Genomic DNA, 15,367 nt, shown 5'->3' with positions numbered 1-15,367 from the left:
TGCTGAAGAGTATTCCTGTAAGCAAATGCATAATTGCTCAACCTTGCATGTAACCTGTAATCACACACAAAATAATTAGATAATAGACACCGATTACAGAAACATTGCAGAAATAGTGCAATGAAAATCTAATACTATGAAACAGCCCATATAAAACAAGTGTATTGCCTTATTCCATGTTGAACATGTTCTTTTTTTATGCGATATTTGAAAGAAAGATCCTAGGGGGTAATTTGGCACACAGCCTATTCAGCATTTTATAGTGCAGTAATAATTCAGAGAGATACAATTATAGCTTAGAAAAATAGCATATAATTCACATTTTGCAGGCTTTACTCAGCAGAACTGTGTTCCATTATGTAGGTCGTCTGCATCATAAAATGTATTTTGCAGTATTAAAAATAAAACTGCAAAGAATCAGAGTACGAGCTTTGCTCAGCAGTGGTAATTCTCTTCCCATGACATTGAACACACTAATATAATAATACACTACAACATTTAGATTAAATTAGGCAACATTGCAGACCAATTTATTCTCGGTCAGAAGCCATGGAAATGTCACATCAATTTATTGAATGAAAAATTATTATTATTTTAATAGGAATCAACAGGGGTTCTAAAATGCTCTCAGCTCAAACTTTTTACATGACCATCTATTTATAGATCCATTACATTTCTCACCAAGGAGGGAGAGCAAAAATAATGGCAAAGTATGCTTTTATAGTGCAAGGGATAACTTCACAATGGGCAATTTTATTATATCCAAAGCATGCCAACAGAGAAACACTGAACACAGACTTATTAAAGCAGTTGGTCTTTATTCGCTGTCAACCACTCGACCAGGGTTTATCACAAGCACATTTGAGCTTCAACTGCTGTACTTTCTGTACGTTGTGCTAATCAACTAGTAAAATAATTATTATCTATAGACCGATCAGCTGTAGCATTAAAACCGCTGATAGTGTTCATTCTAGTACCCAGCACCTGGCACACCCCATGCAGTTCCTCTTTCCTGCACTGGGTGTTGCTTTGTTCTAGTGCATCCAGCAAACACTGGTCTGTATCCAAGTAGTTTGTTGGATCACCTGAGTGTGCTAGCAGCACCAGAGCAGAGAGCAACACCCCAGGCAGGAAAGAGCACGGGTTGTGACAGGTGCAGGGTGCTAGAATGAATACTACACTGACACCGATAGGAGTTCCAGCGAACCCAACCCATGTCACGTGAACACAACGCACACCATTATGGAACCACCACGTCACATGTTGCAAGTTTTCAGGGTCCAATTAGCGATGCCACGAGCAGAGGTGAGCATCTCAGTCCTGGGTAGTAGTGTTAACAGGGGCACTCTGGTGGGTTTTCTGCTCCCTTATTCCCTAGGAAGCTAAAGAAAGCTGCAATGACCTGCTGGATATGCGCCTGATACCTTCTGCATTGATGTGGATATGAGTTTATACCAGTGTCGCTTGTCTGTTACTACGGACAATTCTGGCCAGACGCCGCTGGCTGCATTTATTAACCAGTTAACTGGGGGCATTGCATGTGATGTGACCGCAGCCACCAGTGCCTCAGCTGGCAGCGTCGCATCACATGCGACTGCGCCGCTCCGCTGTTTCCCCCGGAATTGCACCCCAGAATGCTGTCCGAATGGCATGAATGATCAAAGTGCGAATTATCACAGTGCGAAGACGGTAACTTAGTTCCCCTCCAAGCATTTTTGGCTGATCTCTGTGCAGAGATCAGCTTCAGCAGGGCAACTGGGGTCCCCCCTGACACACACTCCACTGCGATCTGCATATGGGGGGGGGGGGGGGGAGGAGTGTATGCCCATGGGTGTTGGGAGGTAACTGTGTGGGGGGGGGGGGAGAAATAGAGTATCAGCGGGGGTGGGAGAGCACTAAAGAGACATTACTCTGGAGGGGGGAGTGGGCTTAAATAATAAGAATAATAATCAACACCAAACTAAACTAGGCGCTCTGGGGGTCTGTACAGAAACATCTAAATGCAGCTCACCAGAATAGGGTGGCTGACCTATATAGTTGGCAAAAGAAAAACAAGAAGTTGGGAGCGCATGTAAATGTCAACAAGAAATAAGTTATTTAGTCAATAATAAATGGTAAATGTACAATAATGACTAATTACAAAAACATTCCACTAGGGAACATGTGCCTAAAAATAGATTCAATATTATTATAAAAACATAAGTGGCAAGGAGAGACAGATGACAAAGCCAAAAAACATATATACACACGGACCACAGGTCAAGATAAAGTTGTAAAGTCCAGCATCAAGACAGCCGCTTATGTTAGTTATTGGATATTTAGCAGCAGCAAATTAATAGAAAAATAATACCATTCCCGTATCAAGGCAGTCGTCTTTGTTCGTTTGTTACAGTGCAGTAGCAGCGGGTTATTGGAATATATATATATATATATATATATATACACACACACATACCAGAGAGACAAGCCGGCACTCCAACCACCATAACATAGCACTTGCCCAGGTGCCCTCCGAGGTCCAGGTTCCAAGTCCAAATCTGTATGCCAAACGGTGGCACTCACGGTTCATGCAATTAGGTAGAAAAGGAACCAATTTCAAATTCAACGTTTTGGTTTATTCAACCTTTGTCAGATAAATCACAAATCTATATAAATGGGAATATAGATTTGTGATTTATCTGTATATGCTTCTCTGCATGAGTAACTTTTTTGTATTGAGGCATGTTGCTATATTGTAATTTTACATGGTCATCTGCCAATTTCTTTATGGATATATATATATATATATATATATTCGAAGCTGGATTATTGGCTGAGACAAGATCAGTTTAAGATTGAATCGCAGCGACACCATCTTACGACTAGCCACAAGACGCCATTTTGCGAATGGCCGCCTAAGCGCCATTTTAGATGAACTCACACTTTAGTACATGTGGCGATATTACTATTAGCATCATGCGATTGCATATGTGACCATCGCCATAAGTTACGGCGATTCACCAAAAGCCCATTTCATGACTTTATGTAGTTTGGGTGCTCTGGATAAAGTGTATATTATTATAATTCCCCTAAAGGATATATTTTCAAGATTGGATTGCATTAGCTAAACAGAGCAAATGGCCACGTGACAACTAGCCTGTGTAGATAAGCTTCCTGGACATAATGTCTGCTCTCACCCCAGGTGGCCCTGCTCGAATACAGCAAGAAGGTTGTTTGTAGCACCTTACATTAGCAGGCTTCCTGCAATAAAATACCTTCAAAGCCAAGAGTGTTATCTGAGGTTTGGGTCTTGTAGCTGTGCTAATTTGCATTTACACAAGAACCTGGGAGAACAAAGGACTGTGCTTTTGAGCCTGGGAAGGGTGGCGGCTGCTGAGAGAGGGGGGGGCGTGTGGAACTATAATGCTCAGCATTCCACACTGCTAGGTGTTCACTTAGTTTAAGTGAGATTTAAGTGCACCATTTCTCATACACACATTAATACACACAATTGCATATTAGCGAATGCATAAGATCCTGTATGAAAAAGCTGTTTATTAGCTTCATGCGCACGCATCTGCCCCAAGTTAACTAGCGTCTTTACATCACACCCTGCATACTTACACATTACATATTCACATAAAAGGTTTAATAAGCTTTAAAGTATAAGATTTAAGTTTGTTCATTTAGCATAAATGCTGTGAAATAAAGATTATTTGGTAACTAAGGTTTTATACATGATAAGTAAACAGTGATTGGTAATGTACTGATGCGTACTCTTTCAACAGTATTCCGGTACCATCGGTGTGGAGATCGCATCATGCACTCTCAACTTATGGACCGCAGAGACTTCAAGCAACAAAATGTACATAATATGAACAACTGTTAGGATGATTGCATGAGGCAGGAAACCAGAGATCCCCAGTTGTTAGAGGCTGGGTTGTGTCTATTTGAATCAACCTGTTAAATGCCTTGTAACATATGCCCTCTCCTTTAGGTTGTTTATTTCTGGGGGGTATAAATATGTGTGCTGACCCTGGGTTCCTAGTCTTTGTGCTGAATGCTGATTGACGAGGGGTTTCTTGCTGATGCCTAACATCTGGACCAGAGAGCGCTGCGTATGTATAATTGTACTTGGGTCTGTATAATCTCTTTGCGCTAAGATTATATGAGGATCATAGCGTGTAACTGCTGTACTTTACTTGAATAATACTTTGTGCTTTGGAAAGACATATTCTAAGTCTGGAGTCTTTATTTACTGGCGTCATCGTTAGAGGTTTATAGGAAGGATATTAGAAGGTATAGGCAGGGGTATATAGAGGTTCAAAGGCAGTATCCTTAGTATATATAATGTCCTGAATAACATAGTCAGGTATACACTAATTAGACGCGCTGTTGTTGGTATGTGTTTTCTGTGTCTCCTTTTTTAATGCTGAACTAATGTAATTGGTATGGGTGTTCGATGTTACTGTATATTTTCTTTCATCATGATGTATTTTATGTTCACAATGTGTATCTGCTTGTTGCTTAGTTACCAGACACCGGATTTGAGGACGTCACTTTCAAGGCGACAGGCTGAGCCAGCGGTACGCGTGGTAGCGGCGTCCAGCAACAGGTGCACCAGGGGGTATTTATGGGGGTGAGTATCTGTTTTATTTTTCTGTATTGCTTCACAAAGGCGCAATAACGATGCAAAGTATTGCCGTTGTATGTACACTTATTTCCAAGTATGGAGTGCCGCCGGTTCGTTTTGGCAAGCTGCTTGCTGACTATTCTGGAAGGCACCCGCTGAGTACATGTTTGTGGAACCAGCGAGTGCTGGAATTAACCCTTTGCGCTCTCTCTCTATTGTGACACAGACGGGACACAGTCGGGATGGACTCCCTCTTTACACACACAGCAGCCGGAGAAACAGGACACAGTTCTGGGGTTCTCGTACAAGCTGGCTCCAATGCCAGTCTTTATTGTACCAGACACATAAAATAAAACAAACAAAATCCTAGCACATCTGGGCTCTAACTAGACAGTAGGTTCCCTCACTACCAGAACAAATTTACATCCACAGTACTTACAGGTTTGTATCAAATAGTCTCTCAGAGCAAGCTAGTCTGTGGGCCTGCTCTCCCAGCCAGACACTCAGCCACAACTAAACCCAGCTTATATCAGCCATTTCCAGGTGCAAGCCCTAATGAGCCTGCTACCAGGCTGAAAGGCCCAACACCTGGAGTGGCCTGTGGATGGAGCCCTCCCTCTCCTCACATCCATACCCCCAGGGCCCATTCTGGCTTTTCACCAAAGCCAACATTTCTAGTCTATTTTTTCAAAAAGACTTCTCCTGGGGGTTTCAAAACACATAGGACAGGAATCTGGGACACACATAGAAGCCACAGAAGTTCATTGTTTGGGGGCGAACAACTGCAGCCCCCAAACAATGAACGCGTAACAATGCATCTGCATTGGCCAGCTGGCTTCCTGGCCTGTGTACTACAGAAAATGTTAAGTTTTGCAATGCCAAGAACCACCTTGTTATTCTCCCATTGCTCTCTTTGTTCTCGGACATCCACTTCAACAGGGCATGGTGGGATGGTCAGTGATCAGCCTGAATTTCCTTCCCACAGGGTAGTACCTGAGAGTTTCCAATGGCCAACACTTCCTTCTCGACTGTAGCATAGTTTCTCTCATGTACATTTAATTTTCTGCTTAGGTAAAAACTAGGTTGTTCCTCACCTTCCTTGCTCTGGGACAGGACCGATCCTATACCTACTTCTGATGCATCAGTTGCACAACAAACTCCCTGTCAAAATCAGGAGTCATCAGAACTGGTTGGGAACACAATGCTATTTTCAACTCCTTAAAAGCCTTCTCTGCTTCAGGACTCCATTCTACCATAACTTCCTGTTTGCCTTTGGTAAGGTCAGTCAGTGGGACTGCAATGGTGGCAAAATTGGGTATAAACCTCCTATAATACCCCGTAATCCCTAAGAAGGCTCTCACCTGCTTCTTATTCAGGGGTCGTGGCCAGTTTTGTACTGCCTCAATTTTATTAAGCTGTGGCTTTATCAAACCTCTGCCAATGGTGTATCCAAGATACTTTACTTCTTCCATCCCTAGACAACACTATTTTGGGTTGGCTGTCAAACCTGCCTTATAGATGGAGTCCATTGCTGCTTGTACTCTCCGCAAGTGAGACTGCCAATCAGGACTATGAATGACCACATCATCCAGATAAGCAGCAGCATACTGTCTAAGGGGCCTTAGAATCCTATCCATCAATTCTTTGAAAGGTAGCAGGTGCCCCATGTAGCCCAAAGGGCAACATCTTGTATTGAAACCACCCCTCCGATGCAGAAAAAGCTGTCTTCTCATTGGCGTTTTCAGTTAACGGCACTTGCCAATATCCTTTTATTTAAGTCAAGAGTGGTTAAATACCTGGCTGTCCCTAGCCTTTCAATTAGTTCATTCACCCTAGGCATTGGGTAGGCATTGAACTTTGACACACTGTTCAATTTCCGGAAGTCATTGCAGAAACGCACACTCCCGTAGGCTTTTGGAATAAGCACAATGGGACTTGACCACTCTCTATGCGATCCTTCAATTACATCCAACTCTTACATATTTTTAATTTCTTTCGATACTGATTCTCTTTGGGCTTCTGGTAACCGGCAGGGCTTTAGGTTAACCTTAACCCCTGGGTCAGTGATTATGTCATGTTAGATGATCGTGGTTTTCCCTGGTAGGTCAGAAAACAGCACCCTAATTCTGATCAGAAATTCCGTAACTTCCTGCTGTTGAACTGCTGACAGGGTTTTTGCCACTGTCACTTCGGGTACCGTGGGCCCTGGGTTTACTGGAGGGGCGCGGACGGCTGACAGAGCTGCTCTTATCATTCCAGGGTTTTATAAGATTTACATGGTATATCTGTTCTGGCTAGAGAATATCTAAAATGTTATCTTAAGTTTAAATTATTATAAGGTCAGGATTTAAAATATTTAATTATTGCACTCCCCCCACCTGGCTATTTCTCGATGCCACTCGGCTGGAAAAATGTATACTGTATGTTTATGTATATTGTAGAGGAATCTTTTCTATATGTTATATTTATACCTGGGGTGCCAATTATTGAAGCTGGAGTCTCCAATAATGATATTTGTTTATCTATATTTATAAATATAGTAAAGTTCAATTAATATACGTTTTATTATATATATATATATATATATAGATACATGCACACACATATATACATATACACACACACAATATATATATATATATACACAAATATATGAAGTTCTCATACGTATGAATTATGAAATGATGGTTCCAGTGAGTTCAGACATGAAATTCAAGCTCTGATTTTTGATATTTACTTACAGGCAAATTAAATTGTACAGAATGAGATATACACACTAGTGATATATATACTAGGTATATTTATGCTTCTTGACATAAAACAAACTTAGACAATTAATAACATGGATTGCAGACTAGCAATTATTATAGTCACCCTCCTAAAGCATCCTCCTGCACAAGCTTATATTCCTTGTTCTCTGGACTCTGTGTTGCACTGTGCTGACCTTTCTCCAGACTGAGCTGAACTGCCTGAGCTTAATATTTATACCTCTAACGTATCCATTAACTGGCATAGTTAATATTAGGTTTGCCTGAACCAAATTCCAAGGTGTCATAAACAATAAGGTTTGTTGTTTCCCCCAGGAGACAGGGTGTCATAAAACATGTCAGATTGTTCTGCTCCAAGGTGATGAGCAGGGGATGTTTGCTGGACTCATAAGGTCTGACATTTGTCAGTTCATCAAAGGCTTTCCTGTAGTTGTGTTTGATGTGTAAATAAGTATGTAATGCCTGGGGTCCTTAACACCTATATATATGACCTCTTATCTGCTGTTATCATGTCCCCTCTTCTGACCCATACTGGATAATGCACATGTCAGTTTATAATTACCAAAGGCACAATACTTTTGATCCTGATTATAACTGTATACATTCTGTCACACACCTTTGCATAGTGCATACCAGTGTCTGTTTGCACATTGTATGGTTAAGCAGTAAACCCTTGTCTCTTAAACAGTGAACCATAGTCTTACAGTAAAACAAATAGATCTATATGCATGCTATCTAAACATTTAACATATATTTAAACCTATTTCATTTCCTTCTTTCTTTGAAATATTATATATATATCTAAAATAACAATTAATGATGATTTAATTCTGGCAATGTCTCTAATCCTGATATTCTTTACTACAGTATATTATATTATACAATTGAGTACCAGCTGCGGCAACAGTATGTGTGTGAGTGTTTATATCTTCTACTATATAAAAGCAAACATTTGTCTTTCTGTCTTTCTATACAAATCCACAGTTTACAAGCCACGATTGTGAAATTTTACATACCAGCGTATTAAAACATGGAGGAGGCAACTAAAAAAATTTGAAATTGAAAATGCTGTTAATTTTTAAATAATGAAAAAACACAATTTTTGCATAACATTCGCCCTCTACAGGTCAGGTACGGAAATAAAAAAGGATTTAGCTCATCTGCTATTTTTTATTTTCTATCTTCTCTACTAAATCAAAATTACTGTTCATTTTTAATTAATGAAAAACCACAATTTTTGCATAGCATTCGCCCTTTACAGGTCAGGTACGGAATTACAAAAGGATTTAGCTTATCTACTATTTTTTCTTTTCCATCTTCTCTACTATATCAAAGCAAAAATTTGTCCTTCTGTCTTTCTATACAAATCCACAGTTGATAAGCGAAGATCGTTACATTTTACATAAGAGCGTATTAAAACGTGGCAGAGGCAACTAAAAAATTTTTTAATCGAAATTACTGTTCATTTTTAATTAATTTAAAACCACAAATTTTTGCTGAACGCTCATTGTGGGGCCTCACGGCATATGGGTAGGGCCTCGGAGCAAGCATTTTGTGTTGTCATGATCTTAATGTTTATTATCGAAGAGAGCTTTAGCAGGCTTTGCCAGCATTCTCAGATCTCTGACTATACCAAATTACGCAACAACATTTACTTCTTTCTTCCAACTGTGTCAAAATGATGACTTTACAAGGACCCTGCTGTACTGTGAGCTGCCAAAATATTACACATGGAATGCTTCTCCCAAAATTTTCTGCGCAAAAAACGGAGTCGCTGTAGATGGTCATCCTGGTATCAGAGCAACAGAAGTTTTGATGTCTTTAGTGTTAATCTACTATGTTAAAAATAATTTAATTAAACAAAAACCATTGAATGAGAAGGTGTGTCCAAACCTTTGACTAGAGAGGGAGGGAGAGAGAGAGAGAGAGGATTGATTGATTAATAGATATCTATCAATCAAAACAGGGCACTTGCCAGACTTGCATGCATTAAGTAGGATTTTCAAAACCTAATCACCATGTTGTAAGTGGATCAGATAACAGCCGACGTTTTGGTCCTGTTTAGAAATTGAGCATCATGTCCTAAACCTGAGCAGGTTTATATAGCATGACTCCAATTGTAATTACAGCATTGGTGTCAAAAATGGCACAGGCCACACCAACATAAACTGCTCACTAATAAGTCAAAATATCTAATAAACTGCATTATAAGCAAAAACTGTACTATATGTAAAAGCACAGTACCATGTGTGGAGATGCAAGGAAGATATACATGCCTACCCTTCCGGTTTTCGCAGGAGGCTCCCAATTTTTTCGGGTAACCCCCCGCAACCCCGGAAGGGTAGGCACTTCTCCCGCATTCTGCCCACTTCCTAGTGAAGTGGGTAGAATGGGGAGAATTTCCGCGGTGATCGCGGGGTCCCGTGCATGGGGCGGGGCTTAATGAAGTGATTCTTCATGAATTGCATCATTTAACCGCGCCTCCTATGTAAATGTGCGCCAGTCACAGCTATTTGCCGTGAAGGGGGCGGGGCTTAATGGTTACAACTCACTTCCTTCTCCTCCCCGGACATCTCCTGGGGAGGAGAAATTAAAGGTAGGCAACTATGATGGAAGATAAACAGCACTGCCAGCAGCTTCTTTAGTACTTCATTAATGTGTCTAGAAGTACAGTCACATGACCATGTGTTCTAACACCCGGAGTGCATTCCATTGGCCGGAAGAGAGTTCTAGAAGGCAGAACTTGCATACAGTTACTAGTCTAGTCTGTAATAAACAAACGGGCTAAAAATGCAGCAAAGTTAGAAAGGTTGTCAAGGCAACCATGTACACACACAAAAAAAAATGCTGGTCAATTAAATTAAATATACACTTACATACATAGCTAGCCTGTCCAGAATATTGAGACATATTGCCCATATACATAAGAATACACTTTTACAAAATATATATTTTAGAACTATACTAGTGAACTTAAAAACACATATGCTCCCAAAGGAAAAAATAATAAAAATAAATATATTATATATTCCAAAAAGTATGGGTGCACTCACCTGTCTTTTACTTCATAGCAGTAAAAAAAAAACTTTATTCCATCAGGTCAGAAAAAATTACACCAACGTTTCAGTCCAGTCTGTACCTTTGTCAAGGTACAAATGATTATTGTTTACAAAGAACCATAAATACAGACAACCCATCCCTCACATGTAACATATAAACACAAACATATATCAAACAAAGTACATATGGTGAACAGTCGAATCCTATAACAAATATGTCAGATGTTCCACTTAGGGAACATTCAGAATCCAGTATTTGTAATTGCAAACACATACCCCGAACCCAATCTCCGGCGCCATCAGTGACACACAAATGAACCGCAAGTCACCGGACACAGACGCGGTCACGTGTCCTATTACCCATCATTCTCCTAGCGGCACCAATCATGTACAACTATCACGGCCATCTCTGCCGCGTCATATGCGGGTAACCATGGTCACCAGAAATAAACAGTTCCTGTCGGATAGTATTATTCACATCGCGTAACTTAGCAACTAGGGTGATACAATGGTCACGTGATCACGCCATTAAAATACATCATAGACAATATACACAATTATATAATACCAATTAGAATATTCTACAGGTCTTATCCGATCCTCATCTGAGGGAAGTAATGGATCATATCAATCACACAGAATAAACAACATATAATCTCTCACATATCACACATGTCCACTAAATACTAAATATGTGTAACATGTATAGAACATACAGCATCTGCAGCATATAATATGCTACATGCTCAAAATTGGAAACTTAGGACCCTGATTACAGTAGATCACTGTTCAAATATATATATGACAATACCCTTTCTAGTGTTCACTCTAGCTCCGGTGGCAGGCAGGGCACCGGAGCTAGAGAAGGCACTTATGCGCACGTCGAAAAGGGGGCATGTCTATAAGACACATCACCTTTTCGCCAATCTTGGGGGCATGCCCGGCACTTACGGACACGCCGGGCAGCCCCCAAGCGCTGCTGACAGGGAGAATAGATGCCAGGCGCATGCGCCCAGCGTCTATTCACCGGCGGTGACCGAGTCATCGAACATTTCCCCACCCGCGGGACACTGCGACCCGCAGGTGAAGACGGCACCCGCAGGCTGTGAGGGCTGATCGCTTTTTGCCCTCCAGAAGGAGGGCAGGACGCTTTTTGCCCTCCAGAAGGAGGGCAGGACGCTTTTTGCCCTCCAGAAGGAGGGCAGGGCGCAGCGCCCCGCTTAAACAGCCTAGCGGGAACGCTACCTTTCCTGGTCAGGGCTAAGTGATATTATATATGACTGTATCTGAGTGTTCTTCGGGGGTTATTTGATGTTTTTGGGTCTTGCCTTTTCTCGGATGGGGTCTCCGTTATTTGTTTGCGTTGTATCTATCTGTGACCTTGTGGTAATGCGAGAAAAAGGCTGATACTTCCAGCCTGTATATTCAAAATTCCCTGTCAGAAGATGAGGCTGTGGAGTAATTATCAAACTGACTGGGACCCCCTCTGTTTCTGAAGTTCTTAAATCTATGTGTGGGTACATCTGACCCTACCAACCAACCATATACTCTATGGTCCCTATAATCTTTCTTCACCTTATCAAATGTATTTCTCTTGAGATTAATTAAGTCAGTTTTGTATTTATCTACCGGTGTTTTTAATTTCACCAGCCATAACATCGGTTACTGTAAAAGATTTATTGATGATATTTTTTGTGGCGTGGTGATTGACATCTGCTGAAGCAATGGTCAAATCACTGAATGAATTTGAGTCGCCAATAAGATTCACCTATGCAATGTGATTCACAACAGATACATTTTTTATAATTATACACACAAACACACACGTACATGTATGTAAACTGTTTGAATGTACACCTCTCCATAACTGCCAAAAAGCATCAAAATAAAGACTCCAGAGAGATTAAAGAAATAGTTGCTGGATATTACTATATCAGAACATTCTACTGTTACCACACAGGACACTGATCATTACATAAATAATCTGATACAGAAAGTGTTTATGTATTGCAATATTACCATCAAACTGCAATGTAATGAGCCCTACCTTATATTTGGTCATAGTGCTAAAATGATTGTTCCTGAAGAATACACATAACTCTCCTTCCTGAAGGGTTGCGGACAACTCACTTAGTCCGTGGTAAGTCAGCTGTGTGGCTGTTCCATTTAAAAAATGTTCTGCAACAACACCTATAAGAGAACATAATGTTGTAGAAATCACTACGTCATGAAATAAGCAGTTTACCAAAATGCGGTCTACACAATTTACTATCCCAATACCAGCTAACCTATGAATATTTTTAATTTGGATGGGGTAGGTATGACCACCCTTTGGTAACAGTGCATTTTACTATAATAGAGAACCATCTTAAATTCACAAAATTAAGATCATATTTAAATTCATATAAATAGTTTTTAAGCAATTACATGTCACCATTGTTCTGGTAATATGTTGATATCTCCTCTATAATTCTGATCTGTAAAGTAAGCTGCAATGCAAGTCGATACTGTAATGATGGGTAAACAGGTCGATATATCTCAAGGTACATGCAAAGAAACAATATATTGTGCACGCGGTGCACAATATATATGTGAAAGGCATCCTTCACAGATATAACGCATCAGCTATCCAGCATTGTGTGTACAGAAGACCGACCCATATGCTGGCCACAGGAACGAGTGACAATGGCATCACAACCGGACGGGCATATATGCATGACTGCCTGCTCAGTTGCCATACCTTTCGCAGCGTCAGTCGGTCAGTGGCGCAGTGGGTTAAGGGCCTGATTCAGACCCGTTCGCTAGGATGCGTACGCACGCAGCAGTCAGCTGTCATAGTATGCAAATCCCGCAATCACTAGCAAGACATTAGCACGCCCACTATGTCTTGCCGTGCGATTCGCGGTATGTAATTAGACGCCCACCAACCTGTCACAAGACGCCCACTTTCCCTTAGTAACACACGTCATCTCCAGGAAGTGTATCAAACAATCGGTAACATCGAATAACATCAGACCCATACGCAGTACTTGTGGCTGTCCATACCCTACTGCAAGCGTGTGTAATCCAGTCATGTGACGTATATGCTGACACTGCGCCTTAATTATGCACGCCCCTGAAACAGCGTTAAGATGCACAGACACGCCTGCGTTCGCACCACCACACCAGTTTCCATCGATCACCCCGTCACCACCCACAAACGGCATGTCCTGTCACTCATTCTAGTGATGCATCTGTGTATAGTGTGTGCGATCGCAAAGCGATCACTTGGACTAGTACACGCACTGCATCTTATACGCATGCGCAGATTGCAAACATTGGCAGGCTACGTGTGAACGCAGCCTAGCGAACAGGTATGAATCAGGCCCTAAATGTCTACCCCACATAAGACAAGACCTATTCATCAGCTATTTGTGAAAATCTATGCCCACATGCAAAATGATAAATGTTACATTTAAGAGGAGCTGACAGAAAACTTTGTTCAAGATCACTAGAATATGCTGGTACTATTTAACGGTTAATACATTATAAACAAATGAGGGGAGAGAGGTTCTTGATTTCTGCCAATAACTAATTTTCCTATTCTTTAGAGGTGGTCTACGTTCCTTCATTCAGTATATATCATAGCAGAATGGCAGTCTCACCATTACCAGCAACACTGTGCAAACATTACATACTGATGACACATGCAGCACTGCACATCTCAGGCTCCAGCCCCCATTTGTTTGGAATTAATACTGGTAGTATTAATTCTAGCACCCTGCACCTGTCACAGCCTGTCTAGGGTGTCACTCTCTGCTCTGGTGCTTCTTGTACTCTGGTCTGTAGCTCAGCGGTTTATGACATCAGTTGAGTGTGCTAGAAGCACCAGAGCAGAGAGCGACACCCCAGACAGGAAAGAGGAACTGCTCGGGTTGTGACAGGTGCAGGGTGCTAGAATGAACACTAGTACTGGTTTCACATTTGTAGCGTGAACAGCACTTACAAAACTTGAAACACATTACACAACTTAACAGTTCATTTTCTACTCTTATTATGCCATCAATGTCGTGCATCTACACTGCAGATCTCTGTGTGATTTAACCACTTTAATAAGCTTTTCATGTGTATTCTCTTCCTCCCTTGGTAAAGACCTTTCACTTTAAAGAAAGCTGAAAGAAATCCACACTAAATTATTTTAAAGAGGTATGATCACATAAATTGTGCATAACTGTTCTGTGTGTTTAGATGTGGCTCTAAAGTCAGTCTAGTTCGAACAATGAAATTATTGATAATAGACAATATTTTATTTTATTAATATAACTGGGTTAAATGACCAAAGACAGAAAACAAAGATTTCTATAAATAAATGAACTTTTGATTGTGCTCAGAGACAAGTTTGCAACTTAGCAGATAATTTAGAAATTATTGTAATAAACAATTTGTACTACTAGCAAAAGTACATAAAGTACAAGGTACATGCTATTATAAACAGATTTCTTCTAGACTCTGGCCTCCACCTTCACATCAGCTGAAATCATTGGCACTATGCACACTGGGGCCGATGCAAAGGTGGGAGTAAAGCAATAAAGAGCAAGAACCTGTGCACCTTGGCAAGCCCATGCTGCATTGCGGGTGAGGCAGATGTCAAATGTGCAGAGATTTAGATTTGGAAGGGGTGAGTCCAAGCTAAAATCTAAATTGCAGTGTAAAAAAAATGCTGCCCAGCATTTGTGGGCACCATACAACTACAGCCAGTATTTACCCTGCATGCAAAATTAATAAATGTATTTGTTCCCCTTGCATTGCAGCATGATTTGTCCAGGTACACAGTTAAGTGTTCTTTTTTTGCTTTACTACTCCTTGATGGGAGGGACTGAGCCTTGTTCTGAGCTGGGAGTAGAGATGGAAGACTCAGCACAGTCTTACTCCATTGTACTCTGTAGCAG

At 40.9% G+C, this 15,367-nt stretch overlaps 1 protein-coding gene across 2 annotated transcripts in view; it reads right to left on the bottom strand.

The window, feature by feature from the left end:
* Positions 1-15,367, bottom strand: part of MINDY2 (MINDY lysine 48 deubiquitinase 2) — a 223,585-nt gene that overhangs the window by 87,435 nt on the left and 120,783 nt on the right. For both annotated transcript variants that reach the window (XR_015869439.1, XM_088443140.1), the window contains exon 6: positions 12,487-12,629. Coding sequence is in view for 1 of the 2 variants with exons in the window: in XM_088443140.1 (XP_088299266.1) it covers positions 12,487-12,629 (143 nt within the window). In the remaining variant the exon portion in view is untranslated. The remainder of the gene's footprint in view (positions 1-12,486; positions 12,630-15,367) is intronic.

Source organism: Taudactylus pleione, unplaced genomic scaffold, assembly GCF_031769625.1.
Source record: "Taudactylus pleione unplaced genomic scaffold, aTauple2 ptg000019l, whole genome shotgun sequence".
NCBI lineage: Eukaryota > Metazoa > Chordata > Amphibia > Anura > Myobatrachidae > Taudactylus > Taudactylus pleione.
The sequence above is the reverse complement of the archived record's forward strand: the minus strand, read 5'-3'. Positions and strand labels throughout refer to the sequence as shown.